The sequence below is a fragment of the Vombatus ursinus genome, unplaced genomic scaffold (genome assembly GCF_900497805.2).
Source record: "Vombatus ursinus unplaced genomic scaffold, bare-nosed wombat genome assembly UNPS02014813.1, whole genome shotgun sequence".
Taxonomy (NCBI): domain Eukaryota; kingdom Metazoa; phylum Chordata; class Mammalia; order Diprotodontia; family Vombatidae; genus Vombatus; species Vombatus ursinus.
The window spans coordinates 6,712,692-6,736,134 of record NW_020954591.1 but is presented as its reverse complement, the minus strand read 5'-3'; the positions used below and the strand labels follow the sequence as shown (position 1 = coordinate 6,736,134).

Genomic DNA, 23,443 nt, shown 5'->3' with positions numbered 1-23,443 from the left:
TTTTTAAAAAGAGTGCCATGAAGTATTCAATACATGTTTTTAAAATTCAGAAAGAGAATATTTGCCCTTAGGACATTTAAAAAGAACTCAGAAAATAACAATGCAATGTAGACACAGATGGGAAAATTGTCTTCAGGGGAAGAAATGGAAAGTACCTCAGGTAGTGATGGTTGCATAAAAGACCCAGGACTTTTGTGAGGAAACATAATTGGTTGTTGGGTACATTTATATATTCGGTTTTATAATATTATACTGCATGAAAAGAGTATAAAAGTCCTTGTGTAAACATTCTAGTGTTGAAAAATATTTGTGTAAAGAGGACTTTAAAACCATAGTTAATGAAATGCCAATCTTCAATTACTATTTTTAAAATTGTAATTATTATATACCATTCTTTTACCATACTTAAAACAGATATGTCCAGCTGAAGAGTAAAGAGCAACACACACACACACACACACACACACACACACACACACACACACACACACACACTCTCCACAATCCTGGTCATTAGAATGGAGCAATGAATGGACAGTAGTTCCTATGAGGATGATTCTGGGTTCTTTGGTGGACTAAAAGCTTAAAAAAAAAAATTTTAGTCAGAGTGTTGTCAAAGTCATGCCAGAGGGTCAGGGTGAGGCGATAACCAAAGGAGCTTATAAGACCATAGATTATATATTAGAGCACAGTGTCAAGAACTCTACAATGGTCAGAACATACTTGTTTAAATGTTGTCTCCCACAATTTGGAACTATGTCCAAAGGGCTATAAAATTATGTGTATCCTTTGACCCAGATATACCACTACTAGGTCTGTATCACAAAGACATGAAAGAAAAAAGGAAAAGGATCAATATGTACAAAAATATTTATAATAGCTCTTTCTGTAGAAATTGATGGGATGCCCATCAATTAGGGAATGGCTGAACAAGTTGTGGTATATAATTGTGATGGAAGACTATTGTGCTGTAAGAAATGACAAAGGGGGTAGCTTTGAAAAACATGGAAAGACTTACATAATCTGATGCAAAGTAAAGTGAGCAGAGCCAGGAGAATATTGTACACAGTATCCACAATATTGTAAAGATGATCAGCTGTGAAAGACTCAGCTACTCTGAGCAATACAATGATCCAAGATGACGTCAAAGGACTCATGATGAAAAATGATATCCACCCTCCACAAAGAGAACTAATGAACTATGATTGCAGACGGAAGCATACTTTTTTCCACTTCATTTTTCCTGTTTTTAAAATTTTTTTGAACACTGTTAATATGGAAATATGATTTGCATGACTTCACATATATAGAGTTTCATATTGCTTGCCTTCTCAATGGGGAGTGGCTAGAGGGAGGGAGAAAACTCAGAATTAAAAATTTTTTTTAAATGAATTTATAAACTAGCAAAAGTTAATAAAGACAAAAAAGAAGACAAAAAATGTTCTCTCTCTCAGACTGTGAACTCCTTGAGGGTTTTTTTTTAAATCCCCAGTGCTTTTGCACAGAACTTGGCAGATAGCAGGTGCTTAATAAATACTTACCAAGGGAAATGGAGCCAAGATGGTGAGAAAAGGGCTGAGACTTGCCTGAGCTGTCCCAAATTCCCCTCCAAACAACTTTAAATAATGCCTCAAAACAAATTCTGGAGGAGCAGAATCCACAAAATGGGGTGAAATAATTTTTCAGCCCAAGATAACTTACAAGGTCATCAGGAAAGGTCTGTTTTGTGGGAGGCCAAGGGGTAATGGAGAGCATTCCAAGGCAGGTCACACCACCACAGGCCAAGCACCAGCAGACCAGCAGAAGGCCCAGGGGGTGATTGAATAAGTAGCAGCAGTATCAGCTTCTGGAGCTCTCAGCCCATAGATAGTAAAGGAACTGGACAACAGGACAGAAGGAAATTACAGGGGTTTCATTGCTGGCACTGGGAGAGGTAGAACAGAGTACCTTATCTCACATAAGAGGCGTGAAAGCTTTTAAAGTGGAGGAAGAGATGGGATAACTGGAGGGGAGCACATGAGCTTTACTTTAATCAGAATTGGCTCAAAGAAGGAATAACATACACATTCAGTTGGGTATAGAAATCTATCTCACCATACAGGAAAGTGGAGGAGGAGATATGGGGGGAGGGTTTGATAGAAGGAAAGGTGATGGAGGAGACAGTAGTTAGAAGCAAAACACTTTTGAGGATGGATAGGGTGAAAGGAGAGAAAGTAGGATAAAGAGAGAAAAATGGGATGGAGAGAAATATAATTAGCAAACATAACTGAAAAAAAGTTACAAGTTTCTCTGTTAAAGTCCTGAGTCAAATTTGTAAAAATAAGAGCCATTCCTCAACTGATAAATGGTCAAAGGATATGAATAGGCTATTTTCAGAAAAAGAAATCAAAGTTATCTATAGTTATATGAAAAAATGTTCTAAATCACTACTAATTAAAAAAATAACACAAATCCTAACAACTCTGAGGTACTATCCCCCCACACCTATCAGGTTGGCTAATATGACAGAAAAGGAAAATGACAAATGTTGGAAGGGATGTGGGAAAACAGACACTAATGGACTGTTGGTGGAGTTGTGAACTGATTTAACTATTCCGGAGAACAATTTGGAACCATGACCAAAGGGCTATAAAATCCTTTGACCTAGTAATACCACTACTAGGTCTGTATCCCAAAGAGATTAAAAAAAGAGAAAAGGACGTACATGTACAAAAATATTCTTAGCAGCTCTTTTAGTGGTGGCAAAGAATTGGAAATTGAGGGGATGACTATCAGCTGGGGAATGGGTGAACAAGTTGTACTACATGATTGTGATGGAATGCTGTTGTGCTATAAGAAATGATGAACAGGATGCTCGCAGAAAAACCTGGAAAGACTTACTTGAACTGATGCAAAGTGAAGTGAGCAGTACCAGGAAAACATCGAAAACAGTAACAACAATATTGTATGATGATCAGCTGTGAATGACTTAGCTATTCTCAGCAATACAATGATCCAAGACAATTCCAAAGGACTAATTATGAAAAATGCTATATTATCTCCAAAGAAAAAACTGATGAAGCCTGAATGCAGATTGAAGCATCCTTTTTTAAACTTTTTTTTTCTTGTTTTCTTTAACAACATGACTAATATGGAACTATGTTTTGCATGACTGCACATGTATAACATTGTATTGCTTGCCTTTTCAATGAGGGGGGAGAGTAGAAAGGGAGGGAGAAAATTTGGAACTCAATTTTTAAAAACAAATGTTAAAATTGTTTTTACATGTATTTGGGGAAAATAAAATATTAAATACTTAAAAAGAAATACTGACACATGTGGAGTATTATGTTCAGTGCTAGAGACTGCATTTTGTAAAATACATTGACAAGATGGAGTATACTCAAAGGAAGGTGACCAGCATATTGAAAATACTGGTGATCATGACTTTCAAGGGGTCCCTGAAGGAAGTGGTGATATTGAACCAGGAGAAAAGAAGACTTCAAAGAGACATAAGAGTACTCTTTAAATTTAGAAGGATTTCATTTGGAAAAGGGATCAGACTTCTGGCAGACTAAAAGTAATGGGCAGAAGAGTTTTGGACAGGCAGATTTCCTCTGTTGCCAGGGAGGAGAGACTGACCGAATGAGCCCAGTCTTTATGTTCACACACAACATGTTTAGTTGATGCAGTCTCTATGTGGACTTTGGAGCATGCACAGACATTATGTAATCGGATCTTGTCCACTAACCAAGTGCTGAAAAGTAGCCTTTGTCTGGCTCTTTCCTGGAAGGCTATGGTAGAATGCCAGATTGGGGAATGCTGTAATTCTCTATGGCAGAAGATAGGCCTGAGGACTTTCTCCCTCCTGGGTGGAGAGCCTAGCTACCATGAGGACCATCAGCACATGACCCTGTTGATATTTCTATCTTTTTTAGATTTATTCTTTCTGCTTTTAGGTAAAGGAGTACTGGAGATAAATGCAACCTCGTGAGCTTTGAAAGGTCAGCATGGTGGCCCACTAGAGGTCCAGGTCAGGTTTTGCAGCCAGCCCGACCAGAAGCAAGAAAGATCCACTGAGGCTAAGAGATCAGACTGGATTAGTTCATTAGCAATAGGATTAGGAATAGCTGGAATAAGGACTCACCTGTCAGTTTTGACACATTTGGAAGTGAACTTGGTAGGGCCAATAGCATACAAAAATAGCTTTATGTTTGACCTTATTCTCCTTAAGGTCTGAGGTGCCGGGGAGAGTGCTTCCCCATGTGTTTGGGGGACATATTTGTACTTGTCTTCTTGCTGTCTCTTTGCGGTAAACATCCCAATGCAAAAGGTGGCAGCAGCGGTGGAGTTGCTGCTGCTATTGTTGTTTAGTTGTATCTGATTCTCCATGACCCCATTGGAAGTTTTCGTGGCAATGATACTGGAGTGGTTTGCTGTTTCCTTCTCCAGCTCATTTTACAGATGAGGAAACTGAGGCAAACAGGGTTAAGTGATTGGCCAAGGGTCATACGGCTAATGTCTGAGGCCAGATTTGAACTCGGGAAGAGGAGTCTTCCTGACTTCAGACCAGGAACTCTATTCACTTTGCTACCTAGCTAAACTGGAAAAGTTAACTGATATTAATTGGCTAAGTGGAACTGGGTCACTAATCAGGTAGTAAACACTAGGGTAAACATACCAGAAAGGGGATGTGAGTCAATAGCATTAGAGAAAGATATCCCTGAACCCTTAGGGATAGCTCCCTAGAATCCTATGGGGGAGATGTAGCTGATTTCACTCTGCAAAAGTGAGTCTGGAAGACTGCTATATAAGAGAAAATTCTAATAAATTATAGCTGTATGAAAGTATGGAATAGGTTGCCTCAAGAAATGGTAAAGTTCCCTTCTGGAGAGCTTTAAGTAGAGGCGGGATGACCAACTGCCTAGAATGTTGTAGAGGGAATTTCGGTTCAGGTATAAGTTATATTAAATGACATCTAAGGACATCTCTATTTTTTAAAAAGTCAATTAATGAAAAAATTAATTTTTAGTTTTCAACATTCACTTTTATAAGATGGTGAGTTTAAAAATTCCCCTCTCTTTCCTCTCCCCTCCCCCCAAGATGGCATACAATCTGATATAGGCTATACAAGGACATTTCTACTATTGAGGCAGCTGGTAGCACAGTGGATAAAGTGCTTGGTCCTGGAGTCAATAAGATCTGAGTTTAAAACCTGTCTTAGACACTTACTCAGACAATGTGTCTGAGTTATTATTATGACATTGGGCTGGTCACTTCAACTCTGTCTCAGTTTCTTCAATTGTAAAATGGGGATAATAATAGTACCTACTTCCCTGGATTGTTGTGAGGATCAAATGAGATATTTGTAAAATACTTAGCACAGTACCAGGCACATAGCAGGTGCCATATGAATGCCTATTCATTTCTCTTCCTTCTACTGCTGAGATTTTATTGTTTTCCTGCTTCCTATCTTTACCTTATCCAGGTTATTCTGCACAGTGATGCCAGATTCACCTTCCTTCAACATAACTCAGATCATGTTAGACCCTGTTCAAAAATCTCCATTCAAATCCCTGCCCCCACAGAGTGAAACCCAATTATTTTTCTACCTGGCATCCAAAATCTCCCTTTCTAGCCTTACCTCCCATACTCCCCTGCCTGTACCCTATGCTCAAACCCAATCCAGACCAGTCTCCATCCCTTCAACATATCTCATACTTTTCTGTTTATTTATTCTTCCTGTAACAGTCCTTTTTCTCTAACTCCCCCCAGCTGCCTAATCCATCTTCTAAAGTCCAGTTGGAATGTTACTTCCTTCCAGAAGCACTCTCTTTCTCCTGTGAACTATACTTTATTTGTACCTCTTTACTGTACTGAACACATCCTAATTTATAGTGCCATGTATGTATGTGTCTAGCCCATGGTGGCTAAGCCTGTGTTATGCATACTTGTATCCTCTCCTAGCACCATGTTTTGGCACACAGCACTAAATATCTATTGAATGAATGATGCTAACCAACATTTATTAGTTATCTACATTGTACTAAGTACTTCACTAAAACTGTGATCCAGAAATTCAAAACTAGGAATAAATGCAACATTGCATTCTTAAATACTGAATCTATTTAGTAATAGAAGCTAATAACCCTAAATAATTATGTTTTACAGGATTCTTGGTTATGGGCTTACCACTGAAATCCTCTTGTCCTCAATAGTGTCCTAGGACTTGGCAGATTGGTTGTATGTGATGTATGTCTTATATCCCCAAATCCTTGTAGAGAAGTTACCCTATAGCAGCCTTTATATTTTGAGCACATAATCCATTTTTAAAAGTTTTATCTTTTATTTGCAAAGGTTTTTATATATAAACATAGAAGATGGCAGCAGCCTGAAAGAAATAGACATATTTTATCTAAAATACATAGCACAGGGAAAAAGGCAATTTGACCTCTAGCTCAAACAATCTTATTTCATGTCATTCCTGAAAACTTATGCATATAGCTGTCAGTCATAATACAAAAACAGAATTTCTGCTGCTGTGACTATGATTATCAAAAGAATAGCTGAATATCAGATCCTAAGTGTACCAATGACCTGACTAAAAATAATCATACTAATATAGACGCAGTATGGCATAATAGGTAAAGGACTAGCCTTGGTAGCAGGAAGACCCAGATTCTAGTCCTGCTTCTGACATATACTCCCTTGTTTGACCCTAAGCAAATCACTGAACCCTGTAAGACAACAGGATACAGAGGAACTGCCAATCTGCACATGTAAAGGGAATTTCACCCTGGGAGTTCCATTACTCCACTGGTAAAATCAAAGGTCTGACCAAAAAGCAAATATATTCTAGATTTGAGCCTCTCTAGGTTTCTGGGATCTACAGAAATACATCATTCTTGGCATTTCAAATAAGTATTTTAAAAGCATAGCTAACAAATCTTTAAAATATTAAATCAAATAAAACAGTGCAGACTCATCCCTCTCTCTCGTCTCCCACCTTGGCCAATAGTAAACAAAATGAATGAACTCATTTTTCTACATTGCAGCCTGCCATCCACCATTACTCACCAGGCATGAGTAGTTGTTTGAGTGGCTAATTCCAAAGTCTTTTGCTATTCACTTACTTCTCTCCACTTGGATCTGTCTATTGATGGCTGTTTTTACGATGGTGAATCTGTCCCTTGTTAGCAGAACTCATTCCAAAGGGGAAAAAATTCCAATCTATTTCTCTGAACTTTCTTTGCCTTGCCCACTCACTGACACAGGAATTGTACAGGACAAGCCCACTCATCTCTGTTGCTTCAGTAATTATTCCCTTTGATCCTCCAAAACAATGGGTGGGGCTCCTTCTGTCTCCTTTGTTCACCAAACATTGTGTGTGTTTCTCTCCTGCTTCTCTGCCCCATGTAGGGTCTAAGCAAACCCTAAGCCAAAGGCCCTTCCTTCTTTGCTTGAAAATATTTTCTGGAAATGTATCTTGCCATTAGGAGTGTTTCCAAGTTCAACAATCTCATGCCATTCTAAACCTTTCTCTATATACAAGCCTGTCCCATCTCAATAACACCTATTGTCTAGCACCTTTGTAAATAAATAAATGCTGAGGGAGTAACATCCATTCAGTAACTAAGGTGAATCAGAAACAGCTCTTCAAAATATGACTTCGAAAACGTGAACAAAATCGTTGCCCTGTCTGTACCACAGAGAATGATCAGTACTACATAGCAAATTGGGTCCACAGAAATGTGTACATTTTAGGTAAATAACATTCAATAATGATGAAAATACATCCTATTTAACTCTCCTTTGTAGAATAACAGGTCTTAGACTATTAAAGAAGACTTTTGGTGTTCTTGGCTTACACAGTTATTATTTAGAATTTTACAACTGAAAAACATTTTAAAATTATTTTCATGCCTCTCCCTCATAATATTCCTGCAAAGAATTTTACAGCAAAGGATATCCTGAAAGAAAAGGTCAGTGACTTAACCAAGGCTACAAAGATAACAAGTGTCAGAACAAGAGCTATAATTCACGGATCATATGCTTGACATTCATAACTATGTCCACTGACGCCACACAGCTTTCTGTAATATAGAGTTCTTTTCATATATAATATCTGATTTTTTTACTTGGTTCCTTGATTGAGACCTATCATTTTAGAATCATATCTAATTAATTTGGCTTATAGTTTACAGCTTAAACATCCTCATATTCCAAACTTGAATACAATTCCAAATATTCAGTTCCATATTAGCCAGCCACAGCCATGGCACCCCCTAGGGTGAAATATGTAGTAGTTAATAAGAAACTCCTTCTGTTTGAAGGACTTCTGAGATATTCAAGAACTAGTACTGTGTCTCAATTTTATTACCTGCAGTCAAAAAACACTTCACATAAGATAATCTCTCACAAATGGTTAATATTTTCCACCCTGCCTTTTTCCCCCTAGTTCCACCTATATAGAGCCATGATTTGTGAGTAGAAGTTACTTTAAAGTACAACCTACCCTGTTAAACACACAATATTGTCCTTTCTGTATAAACAGAAATCACATTTGATCAAAGGAGGGTAGGAATAATAAAACAAACATTTATTAAGCTCCTATTACATGCCAGACAATGTATGAAGTACATTATAAATAAATATTATCTCATTTGATCCTCACAATAATACTGGGAGGTAGGTACTATTATTATTCCCATCATACAGTTGAGTTAACTAGGGCAGACAGGGGCTAAGTGACTTGTCCAGGGTCACACAGCTTATAACTGTCTGAGGCCAAATTTGAACTCAAGTTTTCCTAACTCCAGGCCCAGGACTCTATCCACTGTGCAACCTAGCTGCCTTTACAGTGGTGGTTCTATATTTTGACTTTGCAAGGGAAACCTAAATGTTACCATGGTTGTTGTCCTTCATATTCAAAGAGGACCAAAATGACCTCACTATGTTGGGGTCAATGTACAGAGTGTTCACTTGTGGCTAATCAGACCAACAGAAGCTTTTGGAAGGCTCTACCACAAGTCAGGCACAAATAATCTGTAAAATGTTACCATAAATATCTGCTATAAGGTGAGGCAAGCTGAAATGATGGGGCATGTGTAATTCAGCTTATGTATACCTCTATCAGTCAGTTTTTATATTATATCCTCTTTGCCTTTAGAGATACGAGCCTCTCCTACCAAAGGAAGGAGAACAGGAAGGAACATTCCATTCTTACAAGATAACTTTGCAGTTCTTTCATTCCATTCAGCTAATTTAGAAGCTAAAAGATTAAATTGCCAAATGCAGCAAATGGAAAAATAAGACATGAGGCAAGTCACTGCATTCTCTAGGTCTCAGTTTCCTCACCTATAAATGGAAATGATCAGAGCAGGTGTTCTCTAAATTATCTTCTAGCACAAAAATTCCACTATTTTATGCATCTCATATCAAAATCCCTACTAAACATGTAATCTACATTAGCTGCTTACATTTCCTTGCCATCCAATTTACTTACTTCATCCTTCTGGGCCTCAGTTTCCTCATTTTAGAAATGAGATTAGAACAGAAACCTTAAAAGTCAGTTCAAGCACTAAATCCAATTAACCTATAATCATGCTCAACCTGGCTTCTATTCTTTCAACTTTATTAAACTTCACTCTCAAAATGTCATCAATGTATCATTAATTGCTAACTCCAAAGTATTTTTTCGATCTTTGTCTTTCTTGACCTCTCTGACACATTTGATATTGCTGACCACACCTTCTTGGAAGGAGGGAATGGGTTTCAGGTATGGAAGATGGACAGAGACAGGATGGAATGTTATGCGTGAGGAGTGAGAAGGCCACTTTTGCTAGCTTATGCAGTGTGGAAGGGGGAGTTGTATCCAATGAGACTGGAAAAATAGGTGGCGTAGAGTTTTAAGAGCTGAACAATAGCAATAGAAAACAAAAGCAATAGAAAGTCACTGGGCTTGGTTACATAAGGAATCATGTGGTCAGATCTGTACTAGAGGAAAACTACTTTGGCAGCAATGTGGAATACACTAGAGTGGAAATAGACTTGAGGCAGAAAGACCAATAAAGATGCTGTTGCAATACTCTAAGTGAGTGGTGATGATAGCTTGAATTAAGTTGGTAGCTGTGTGAGTGGAAAGACAGGAGAGGGTGTGTTAGATGTTGTAAAGGTGCAAAGATTTGGCAACTGATTGGATGTGGGGCGAGGAAGAGTGGGGAATTTAGGATAATGATGAGATTACAAACTTGGGTAACTGGAAGGATGGTAGTGCCTTTGACAAAAATAGTGACTGTGGGAAAAGCGAGTAGTTATGGAAAAAGATGAATTCAGTTTTAGACATGTTGAGATTCAGATGTTTTCAAGATATCCAATGCGAAAATGTTCAATAGGCAATTAACTGATGATGGAGGACTGAAGCTCAGGGGAGAGATGGGGCTGGATATAGAGGTCTGGGAGTCATCTGCATAGAGCTGATACAAATAAATTTAAACTGTTATTATTTAGTCCCTAGCAAAGGGCTTTGCACGGAGTAGGTATTAACAAATGTTCGTTCACTCAATGGACAAAATTGTGCAAGAACAGTCACAATCTTTTGAATGAATTACTAAATAAGTTTAAGTACATTTACTAAGGGCATTACATAATCATTTACTTTTTGCATTAAACAGGACATTACATTTTTTGTTTGCAAATGTGTCACTACATTATTCATGGAGATAACTATAATTTAAATCCTTCTGGAAGCTAAAAGATGAAATGCAAAAATATTTCATGTGCTTTACCTGCAAAGAGGTTCTACAAGGTCCTTCTCAAGAAAATCATGATCTTTCTTTACAGCTTCGATGTTGATAGGAAATCGTGAATCTATACAAAAGATACATATAAACATTTGATTTAATAATAAAAAAATTCATGAGGACCATAACACCTTGTTTCTGAAATAGAGGGCATCTACTTAAGCCACTAAAATGCTACAACCTGGGTAAAAGCTCTGTTGACAAAGTTTAAGAGAACAGATGGCTTTATTGTAAATGTGATAAGTACTTTAAAAATGGGGAAGAAAATTTGAGCTATGACAACAATTATGTGTCTGACCTTGGGTATGATCAAATATTAAGCAACCTAAGCTTTTCTATCTCGACATTATCAATGAGGTATGTTGACCTGGGCTCTGAGAAACATTCTTAGAGTTGACATCTGTACTAAGGCCACTTATTCACACTCAACTGAATTTGTGAGCTATCCGGCTGAGAGACAATGTGTCTATTCAGGAAAGAGAAAAGATTTTTGCTTTTAGTTTCTAAAATGTCTCCCAAATCCCAGGTACCTCAAAAACTTTTTTTTATTAAGACTAGTAAAGAAATATCTAAGAGTACACTTTGCCCACATTGCCACAAAAAGCTAAACAACCTTCTAATATTTATACTGAGAAATTAGCTGCATGGCTAACACCATGCTCTGCCCCAAGAACATCGTGGGATCCCAGTCACCTGATGGTTTTCCAAAGCACTATCTATCATGTATGCTTGGCTTGTAGATCAGTACTCAGAACTAAGTGTTATTAGCCAGATGTAAATGGCCAGTAATATTAATTCTCAGCATTATCATTTGCATTATTTTCCTTTCTGTTCACTATCTCATATTTTGGACCCCAAAGCTCCTAAATTCAAGACAAATTACATTTCATTTATCTGTACCCAAACTGATGTGTAAACTGCAACCTACAATGATGAAAACTATTCCCCCTCTGGTGGCCAAAGTTATGAAAGTGAATTTCAGCCATCTTAAGATAAATACTGTCTCACCCGTAATATATTTAACATATCTGTTTATATGTACCTGAGAAGTACAGTTTAATTAAGATTTATATGAATTTCTCATTAATTATGAGTGTTTCACATTTTAAACTAATAATACTTTGGATTCACAAAGAACCTTTTGTTGAACAATTTCAAAGTATGCTCAGACATTTCCCCCTTTCTCACTCATATTCCAGTGAAGAGAAGGGAAATTGAATATTTTATAGAAGAAAGTGTGGCACAGAGAAGGTAAGTGTATTGCCACAGTTCAGTAAATCAGCAAGGGCTTGATTTGACTCACTTTTTCTACTCCTCAGTCCTTACATATCACCCTTGGAGATAAATGTGTAGAATTGGTGAAATAAAGATGACATTGTTTATAAATACAAATGTTCCAGTAGCGTTAACTATAGTTGGTGAGCTTTGCTACAATTTTAAAGATGGATGGTTCATTTTATTAACTACTGCATCAGTTCAAGTCAACAAAAAAGAAGTGTTCCTTGGGCAGACACTTAAAACATTTGATCCAAAAAGTTTATCAAGGTATTTTCCCCCCACATTAGAGAGGATGTATAGACATACTCTGATGTGATTTCTAGGAAACTTACCATAGGATAAAAATGCTAAACCAATTTTGGGGGCTTCTTGACAAGGTAAAAATAGGGAAGAGGAGGAAATTAAAGATACTGCAGAGAGATCACTACAGAGAGAATGTAAACTTGGGGCCCATGGTAAAGAGACACTGGAATTGGTGGAAAGCAAGAAGAAAAGAAAGCAAAGGAAGAACAGATTTTTTCCCCTAAACTACAATAGTTTTGCATTTCTATACAAAAACCTTATGGCATAAGATATTAACAATAGCTAACATTTATATAGCACATTAAGATTTGTAAAGGGCTTTACACATATTAGCTCATTTGACTCTCACAGCAACTCTCTGAATTAGGGGCTATCATTAATCATTAATCTCATTTTACACGTGTAGAAACTGAGGCTGAGAAAGGTTAAGTGACTTGCCCCAAGTCACACAGATATTAAATGTCTGAGAAAGGATTTGAACTCAGGTCTCCTTAAGTCTACATTCTGTGCCATAACCACTAAAGAAGGCAGCATAGCAGAAAGTTCTGGATTCAGAGGACTCGAGTTCAAAACTTTCCACTAACAATATCTGTGTGACCTTCGATGAATAATTTACTTCCCCAGGCCTCAATTTCATTATTTGTCAAAGAAGGGGATATGATTAGATGCCCTCAGAGGATCCTTCCTGTCCTAGACTTGGGATCCTAAGAAGGACTAAGGAAATAGTTGAAAGACAAAAGGAATCTTGAGGCATTGGCACTAGGTTAGTTGAAATTTATTCTCTTTGAATCAGAAATGAAAAATGTAAACATACCCTCATAAAGCTGAGCATATTGTGGAAATCCAGCAGCCCGCAACCAGTCACATGCCTCCTTTGCTTCAATTTCTGGAGGGTAGAAAAAAAAACACACAGAAAATATGAATCAAAAAGTCACAAAGTTTCATAAAACTTTATTCATTGAAGGAAAAAAGAACAATAAGTTATTATGCCTATTATTAACACAATTATACAAATGATTCCCCAGTAAACTGTAGAGTGAAAGCAAATAACTATGTACAGAGATGGGTAAGGAATGAGTTCATATCATGAATTGCTTTAAGAAGCCTATTATAATCTCCACAAATATTTTGAGCATAAGAAGACAACAAAATAGCCTCTTAAGAACATAAAAGCTGGGTCTGCACCAGTGGGACAAAATGTGTTATTTACCACAACACCAGAGACTTGGAAGACTGAGTATGAGGAAATGCATTACTATTACAATGTAAGATACTGTCTCTCTGTACTAGGACTATTAAAAAAAAAAGTAAGCTTTGAACCTGAAAACTAGAGATAATGATACTTTGTCCTTCCCTTCTTTGTTTCTTTACTCCTAGGAATATTGAGAGGATAAAAGTAGATAATCTATGTGAAAATACTTTTGAGTTCTCACGAATAAAGGTGCTACAGAAATTCAAGTTGGCATCGTATTTGTTGGATTACTGTTACTGTTCACTTGGTCAAAACACATTATAACAATATGGGGATTAGATAAGTATATGAAAAAGATACAGCATTTTCCCCATGCACTAGAAAAGCACACTATAAAGGTCCCATCCTGAGTCAACAGAAAGCTCAGAGTGGCTGCCAGCCCTATGGTCCGTCTTTCTGGTGACCATTTTCAGCACTGACACACTAAAGGATCGTTGAACCACCTGCCTAGAGAAACTGTCTTGTGAAACAACAGAATACTTCAGTATGTGAAATAGGGCACTTTTTGACCTCCTGAATCCTGGATCATTTCCTAACCACAATCCTGTTAGATAAATACAAATGTAAGCAAACAGAAATTCATCCATCAAAGCCCATTTTTTCCAAACAAGATTAGACAGCCAATTATAACAGTTCTATAACAAGTCCCCTTCCTCCAATGCTTGGATGAATCATTGTCAGATCACTGTACTTGCATACACTTTGACGTGAGTTTTTCTCTATAGTCATAAGCCAGAGAGTACACAAGGTCCTTGGGACTGCTGCTTTAAAAAAAAAAAAAAAAGTGACAAACCCTTACGTAAGACAGCGTGTCTGTGTTGAAAGGTAGAGATATCTGTACAGTACTCTGTTTCAACCTGACAGAGTTATTTAGAATATGTTAAGCAAACAAAACAAAGGGCAGATACTAACCCTTACTGGGAAAAGCCTGGATAGAAACCATAAAAGTTCAAGGTAACTCACATTCATAGCCTCTCTGATCTAGCTAGAGCCAGGCTGAATCTGTCAAAGAAGGATGGCCAATTCAAGGATGTATGCAGCCTGTGAAAGTCTCTGCCTCAAAGCAGCAAGTTTTATGAGAGAAGTAATGGGATTTTAGGGGATCAAGTGCTGGGTATGGTGCCAGAAGACCTGGGTAACTGTGCTGTCTTAAGCAAATCAATTAACCTGACTCTCCGTTTCCTCAACTGTTTTTGTATCTTTGAAAGAGGAAAAAGAGATTTCACTTTGATTACTACACACAAATATTTGAGATGCATTGCAGGAAATGCACAATCTGATTGTAACTCATGGAGGGAGAGGGGTTGATGATTCATTTCTTAGTCACTGAAATTTGAATATTTTAAAAATATGACTGAGGAGGTGGTAATGAGGAAATAACTGTTCAATTTCTTAACATGTCCTGAACTTAAGAGAAGGTCACCATGTCTGAGATAGAGCCAGAAGACTGTGTGGAAAGATAATTTTCCCTTTTGTACCATTTAAAATATGCTGTTAGGCAACAGGATTTCTGACAGAGACAGGATCATAGAGTTACAGATCTAGATTTGGGAGGAATTTTGGAGACCATCTCGTCTAAACTCCTAATTTTAGAGTAGGGGAAAATGAGGTCCAGATAGGCAAAGTCCCAAAAGCAGTTATCAGCTTAAAAGAGACTGAAAAGGGAAAGGCAGTGGCTTGAATAGAACAAAGAAAGGGTCCAAACAGACAAGGGAGCAGAAGGAAAGAACAGACTATTATCCAGAGATGAAAGGAAACTTTTCCTAGAGAAGATTAAGGAATGGGAAGGGATAGGGTGTCAAGGGAGGGCCAGGTAAAGATAGCTAGGCAGATCATTGTACTTTGGGAGGATCACAGATTTAGAACCAGGAGAGGCTTCAGATGTCATCTAGTCATCTACACTTTTTTAGATGAAGAAACTCGGGCTCAACAAGGTCAGGTGTTTGCCCAAGGTCACATAGGAAATAAGTGACAGACCTGGGTTTTGGACTTGGGCTCTCTGACTCCACATCCCTTCATTATGCTGTACTGCCTTGCCTCACTAAGCTCCTTATAGAAAAGTAGCTCTCAAATTTTTTAACTTAAAATTTTATTTATTCTGAATTTAAACAGAGAACATTTCCATAGGCAAAGAACAGAAAAAGAAGATTATATTAGAAACCACAAATCACTATTACATTCAGCTTATTTTTTTAAAGTAAATAAATTCAACATTACTTTCAAATCTGTCCCGCTTGTCTGTGTTTCCCTCTGAACTTCAAAAGAGGCTTTTTAAATCGAGCATCCCAGCTGGCTAGTGACATACACTTTAGATAAGCCATAATACCTTGATAATTCAACTTAAGGGAGTAATAATTAGTGACACAAACATAATAATTCAACATAATTAGCCACTATCAAATTTGATTGTGGACCATGAACTTGAGTTGGAAAAAGCCCTGCCATTCCTTCTAATTATGTAACCATTTACAACACCTTCCAATAATATCTGAATTAATGCTTTATTTTAGGGTATATCACCCTAGGTTCGCAAAACAAATTTGAGGGTTAAAAAGAAGATGACATTATTACCAGTATCAGCATTTCAAATGACATTTCAGGAGAATAACTTAAAAAATTCTTGTTTTTTATTGTACACTAAGTAGCTAGCACAATATATAAAATGCTTTAAGAGCTATTAAAGGTCACATTTTGACAGTTTTATTTGTTCCCTCCTTATAGCACATACAACTGCCTCTGTAGCAGCCAAAGTGCCATGACAAAAGAAAGCTACTCAGCACTTTTGCTCCTGAGAGTTTACTGCTGGATGCTAAATACAGCACGGCACTCTGAAACCACACCTATGTCAACCTTGGTTCATGTTTTGCCTTGCTGGAACCAGTTTCATTTATTTGAGCCTAGGACCTCATAACACTAAGCTCACCACTCTGGAGGAATACTTTCCTTCCCTTCTGAGCAACTGGAATTTCCCCTGGGGAGAGAAGGAAAGTATTCCTTATATGGATTTTGCTATTCTCCTAATATCTGTTGTATTCCTCTACCTTGAGGCTTCAACCACAGGCTCCTGTCATCAGCAGCTTCATTAAATCAATAATATCTACCACAGACCTTAAGACTTATGGGAAAGGGGGAAGAAGTGGGATGGATCAAAATGTTTGCCCTTGGTAAAACACTGAACTTCTGAGAGCTCTATTTTCACTTGACCTCTCTTCTGCTGAAAAGGAGTGGCTCCGCAGTCTAAGCAAAGAAGTTAATGCAGAGAGAAGATGGGTGAAGTTCCACTGACGCTAGGTCATGACCGACTGAAAAATGAAATGCTTAGCTTTCTCAGCGCAACACCCTACAACCCATTTGATTTTGTTCCCCGATGAATTTCGCAGAATTGACTCAGTTTTACATTCTAGCGGCTGCTCTGCCTCTTGCTTTCTACTTATAAAGAAAGTAACCAAACCCTTCTATGACACAGTTTCCTCATCTGGTTCACTGGGAATACGATGTTGACTTCCACATATGAGGCATAAAGTCCGACTCTGAACACTGTGAGAGACAGCTGCTGCCTCATGCTGTGTCTGTCTAATGAAGTCCTCAGGGGCTGGGCATTTGGATTTGTTTATTCCATTATATTAATGAGAAGAAGATCATAGAATCTTGGAAATAAAAACCTTAGATAATACTCTGGCTTTCTTAATTTTTTTCCTCAGAAGAATGGTTACTTGTAGTTTAAGTAAGCAATTTATAACGTAGCCTGATTTTTAAATATTGCTAAGTGTGTGTGTCTGTGTTACTAATAGGAATCCAGAATATCAAGAGCAGAATTAAAGTATAACTCAAGAGAATGTAAAATAGTAGAAACTCACTAATTCAGATGAAATAGGGAAGAGAAAATCTAATCAAAACTTATAAAAATCTGGTTTATAGTATATTTTTTAAAAGAAAGGCTGTTTTATTTACTTTCAGATATATAGATTTTATGTAGTGGGGCTGCTATATATACATATGTATGTATGTATATATCATGTATGTCTCTATATATAGGGCAACTGGGTGGCACAGTGGATAAAAGTGCTAGGTTGAAAGTCAGGAAGACTCCTCTTCCCGAGTTCAAATCTGGCCTCAGACACTTACTAGCTGTGTGACCCTGGGCAAGTCACCTAACCCTGTTTGCTTCAGTTTTCTCATCTGTCCAATGAACTGAGGAAGGAAATGGCAGATCACTCTAGTATCTTTGTCAAGAAAATCCCAAATGGGGTCATGAAGAGTCAGACACGACTGAAATGACTAAACAACAAACATACAGATAGAAACACATACATATATAAATTTGTGATATAAGAAAAATAAATATAAGTAATTACAGAATATACACATAATATCTATAGATGTATGCACTGGGCATTACAAAAGTCAGTGCAGTTTTAAGCTATTAAACCTTGAACAAAATATTGCATAGCAAAGATCTTCTAATTAAGAGAAAACACCTAACTAGACAAGTAGCTAATAGAAAGTGGGCTGGTGTTAGATTCAAAAGTGCCAGACTTGAGTCTTGTTTTCATACCTACTAACAATGTGAAACTGGTTAGTTCACATCACCTTTTTGACCCTCAGTTTCCTCATTCGTAAAATGGGAGTAATAATACTTGCATTCTACTTCATGGGGGGAGAAGTCGCTTTATATACTTCAAAAGCATTTTAAAAGCAAGCTATTTTTCACAAATAATACAACATAATTGCTAACAAAATTCAAGAGGAAGTGATAAGAAGTGATAAGTGATAAGAAGTTTTTTAAGTTAAAAACAAAAAAAAGTATTAAATTTACAGAAATTAACCTACAGAGACATACAGGACCTATGAATTTTTTTTAAAAAAGACCTAAATAACTGGAAAGAAATTCAGCATCCTCAACTGGGATATACCAATATAATAATGCAGTGCTAATAGTCCAATGACTCTATAAATTGAGTGAACAAAATGATAACAAAATACATTTGGAAGATTAAAAAGATCTCCAATATTAGAGGATTAAAAGAATATGGAATAAGTTTAATTATTTCTAAGCAGATGTCTCCTAGGCCTATACACTCAGCCCTAGTTTCTCGTCTGCGTTCCAGTTGCAAATTTTCAACTACCAACTAGACACTTCAAGCTGACTATCCCATAAGCGTCTTAATCTACAAATTCAGCATTTTTTCCACCAGATCTTCCACGCGACAGCCTTTCAAATATTTGAAGACAGCTTTTACCTCCTCTAAGTCTTCTCTTTCCTAAAGTAATCATTCCCATTTCCTTCTATCAATTCTCATATGGGATGAACATAAGACCCTTCACTATCCATACCACTGGAATTAATAATTTACTGCCTTATATTGTTAGTTATTTTGGGTATGGATGAGTCTTATTTCATCAACTAAAAACTGAAAAAAGCTGCGGAATTTGGAGGCAGAAGTCTAACCCGAAATCAGACTTCTGCTACTTATTATGTATATTGCTTTGGGGAAGATATTTAACCTCTCTGGCCTCAGCTTTCTCACTCGTAAAAAGAGGAGGTTGGCCTATATGACTGCTAAGATCTCTTCCAGCTCTAACAACATAATTCCTACATTCTTTGAGCACAGTAAACATCTCAGAAGCATACTGTTATATAAATAGTAGGTATTCAAGTAAATATTTGTAGATTGACCTCACATTAGGAGTCAGCTGAATAAATGAATTTCCATTTCAGTAGTCATCAAAAGTGAGTCCTTTTTTTCTTTGTAAAAGATTCAGGAATCTTCTCTTTAGGTATTGGGCCCTTGAGTTAAATTATTTCCAGTAAATCAGTTTGGAGGATGTACAGAAAACTGTAACAGGTGACAGCATGACTGCTACCAGGGTCTTTATTCTAAATAATACTGTCCTCTGAGATGCTGCTTTCGTCCAGTAATAGTATATGTAATTAGAGTTCATTTACTAGTAATGTTTACGGATTCACAGTGACCAGATGGACTAACAAGGTCACGTAATTTGCTGAGTAACTGGCAAGGAGGCAGGAGGTGGCCCAAGAACAGATCAAAGTTAACTGATTCTCACAGGGATTTAACTGATGACCTTGGTTCTTTTAGATTAGTAGAATGCTCTAACCTTGCATTTTCCAGCTCATTTATCATGACCTCATAGGGTCTCATGGTGTATCAGAGTAAGCTAATTTCAAGGCTTCAGACCTTCTTACCAAGAACACTCTTGTCTGTGTGCTGTCAACTCTGCTTCCCATGTCTTTTGTATTTCAGCATAGTTCAGAAAAAGTGGTTTGAATGTTTCTTTTTTCTTTTTTTTTTAAAATTCAAATCAGTTATATCTGTGGGCATATCATTTTTGAAAGCTGTCACTGGTACTAACATAGGATGAATTAAACCCCACAAGATGTCTACAGTAGTCATAATTATCACTATTGGGGTGGATAAAGAGTATTAAAATTTCAACAGGCCCATAGCTGTTGGTCGAGGATAATTTATATGACTGAGTTAACATAATTAACAGACTATTTAACGTGAATAACTGCTTCTTTGTCTTTGGATGGAATTTCCCCAAAATGATTAAATAACAAACCTCTAATGGCACCTACCTCCACGGGTTGTTGTGACGATCAAATGAGATAATAATTATAAAGCACCGAGCATTGTGCCTGGCACATAGTAGGTGCTATATAAATGTTAGTTGTTATTATTTCTGCTTAATCAAGTCCCCCTTCCCTCCCCTCCCCCCCCACCCCTGTGGCCACACATTGGTCTGGTATTGTTTATCACTGCTACCTAGATATCTACTAATTCCATGAATGGCTATATACCAAAGTCAAGTGAAATATGTAATCACCATTATCATTATTATATAGAGACAGGGGCTGGGCTTGTGATTTCATCGCCATAGGAAGCTCTAAGATAGGAAAATTCCCTGTCAATGTAGGGAATTGCAACTTATAGACTCAGAGAGTTGCTTAGAGTGCTAAAAGGTTAGGAGATTTGCCTAGGGTGTCACAGCTAATAAGGCTTTTGAGGCAGGATTTAAACTCAGGTCTTCCTGAATCCAAGCCCAGCTCTCTATCTATTGTGCTGCCTATTGTCACATCAAGATTTGAAGGCAGGCATTCCTGATTGAGGTCAGCTCTATACCTGCTATACCATGCTGCCTCTCATTAGTAACCAAAAATATAAATTACCCTCAAAATTCTTTTTTGGTCTAAAAAGGTACTCTTTTTATCATTCTGATCCCATGTCATATATAAATAATACAGCTCCTTTCAATCTACTTGAAGTTAGACCATCTTTTTAAAATTAAAGAATTAAGATATAATTTTAAAAAACATGTTAGATAAAATGCAGAGGCTTACCTTAACTTATACAATATTTATGAAACTCTCTTTGTTTTGGTTTGGACCTGTCATTTTTTTTTTTGGGAGGGGTGAGCAATTGGGGTTAAGTGACTCGCCCAGGGTCACACAACTAGTAAGTATCTGAGGTCAAATTTGAGCTTGGGACCTCCTGATCCCAGGGCCAGTGCTCCATCCATTGTGCCACCTAGCTGCCTACCTGTGATCTTAATGTGCAAAACCCCTGAACCCACTGTGGAAATTCTCTTCACCAATGCAGCCTACTGGGCTATTCATCTGTCTTAGGGATCAAACTGTGCACTGTTAAATAACTTGCCCCAGACCCTCATCCTCTGCAATATACCAGCTGTGTGACTCTGGGAAGTCAATTAACCTTTGTTTGCCTCAGTTTCCTCATATATAAAACGGGGATAATAATAATACCACCTACCTACCAAGGTTGTTGTGAAGATCACATGAGATAATTGTGAAGCACTCAGCATAGTGTCTTTGGTACATGTAAGCATTATATAAATGTTGGCTGTTATCGGAAGATATAAAATACTGCATTTTCACATTGATAATGATACAAGAAGAGATACTGAAAATCATATTGAAAAGCAGTTCATGCAAACACTAGATTTCCAATCATGATGTCTGCCCTTAAAAGATTTTACTAATGTTTGTCACTATGACCTTACTAGTTGAAATTGTCTTCAGATTTTAAACTGTACTTTGACTTGGCTTCTTTCATAATGTGGTTACTATTTTCCAAGGTAACATTTCCAAAATAAAAGAACCAAAACTTGGAAGCCACATGCAAACATTTGCACTTGTATCAGAATTCTGAAGTCACTGTCAATTTCTTCTATGATCTCCACTAATGCAACTTACTATCTCTGTAACACTAGGGTTTCCAATTCAAGTCTCCGGGCCTTATCTTTTGTATCTGTATAGTAATCGGGTTGAACTAGATGACATCTAAGCTCTGTTTCTGCTCTAAATTCTCCAAACCTCTGATTTGTGCAATTACATCCATTTGGGGTCAATATTGCTTTCTCTCTACACTTCCCACAACAGACAACTTCTTTGAAGCCAGAAACAAATGGAAGGGATTTTACCCATTGATCTAAACTCCCTACAAAGATAGAAATTATTACCTAGTGACAGCTTGACCAAGGGAGCTCTTTAGGAACGAGGTTCCTAGTCTTACATGAATATACTCAGCAATGAAAAATAAAATACATAAATCCCCAAACCAACAATCCTCTAGAAAACTGAAACAGAAAAGTCATTCTCTGTCAGTGAAATACTTTTTAACCAGATTGTTTCGACTCATGTTTTCCATGAGGCAGAAGGAGCTCTTTGTTCTTCCTGTTCATTTTGTACATACTGTTCCAATCAATGACTTATAGCATTTCTTTGGGAAGCTGCATATATAGACAATCACATATACATCTCTAGTTTTTTGAAAAGGTTAAGCCATCAGTTCCCCAACACCAGGAGAGTAGAGTTTTTAGCAGGTACGCCTAATCAGGCAGCAGAGATAGAAGGCTGGATGACAGGGACTTGATCTGAAGCCACAAGGGATATACCGGATTAGAAGGAAGAAGATAGCTAAAAAAGGCTCATCATATACCCCTGAATCTGTGCTTTGAGGGGCTGGGATGCAATAAATACTACTGCCTATAAGCAATGACTATTCAATTAAATCAATACTTATTAAGTGCCTACTGTATACAGAACACTGCGCAGGCCAAGGGATAAAGTTCAGATAAGACATGGTCCTGTCCTCATAGAGCTTGTAGTCTAGTAGAATAATAACTCATTTATATAGCACTTTACAAAACATTTTCCTTCCAAGAATCTTGTGAAGGTAGGTAGTAAAAATATTATCATACAAATTTTGAAGATGAGGAAAAATTTAGAGTGGTTCACTGAGACAAATATCTATCAAGTCCCTAGTTAATTGCCAGAGGTGGTTATTTGACAAGTCTAACAGTCTAGAGTGCATCATCAGAAAGGTTTCTGAATTTCTACCACAGCATCCTTTTCTATACCCATTAAAGCTTTTAAAAAATTCTGAACATTGTACTATTATTTCTGTGAACATGTTTATACATGTCATAAATCAAGTTGACATATTTACACATACCGTAATTTGTTGTTGTTGTTCAGTCACTTCAGTCATGTCAGACCCTTCATGACCCCATTTAGGGTTTTCTTGGCCATGATATTGGATAGTTTGCCATTTCCTTCTCCAGTTCATTTTACAGATGAGGAAACTGAGGCAAACAGGGTTGTGACTTGCCCAGAATCACACATCTAGTAAGTGTCTGAGGACAGATTTAATCTCAGGAAGATGAGTCTTCCTGACTTTAGTCCCAGCACTCTATCTACTGTACAACCCAGCTGCCCCATCATATGTAAAGATGGACATATATATACTCAATCTGTATTTATGAAGGATTGTTTGTTTAGATTTAGTCC

General features: G+C 37.3%; 1 protein-coding gene across 3 annotated transcripts in view; it reads right to left on the bottom strand.

Moving 5' to 3' along the window:
- STARD13 (StAR related lipid transfer domain containing 13) overlaps nt 1-23,443 on the bottom strand; it is a 708,719-nt gene that overhangs the window by 54,850 nt on the left and 630,426 nt on the right. For all 3 annotated transcript variants that reach the window (XM_027877625.1, XM_027877627.1, XM_027877626.1), the window contains 2 exons: nt 13,177-13,248; nt 10,767-10,848 (listed from right to left, as the gene is read on the bottom strand). In XM_027877625.1, coding sequence (XP_027733426.1) covers nt 10,767-10,848; nt 13,177-13,248 — 154 coding nt within the window. The remainder of the gene's footprint in view (nt 1-10,766; nt 10,849-13,176; nt 13,249-23,443) is intronic.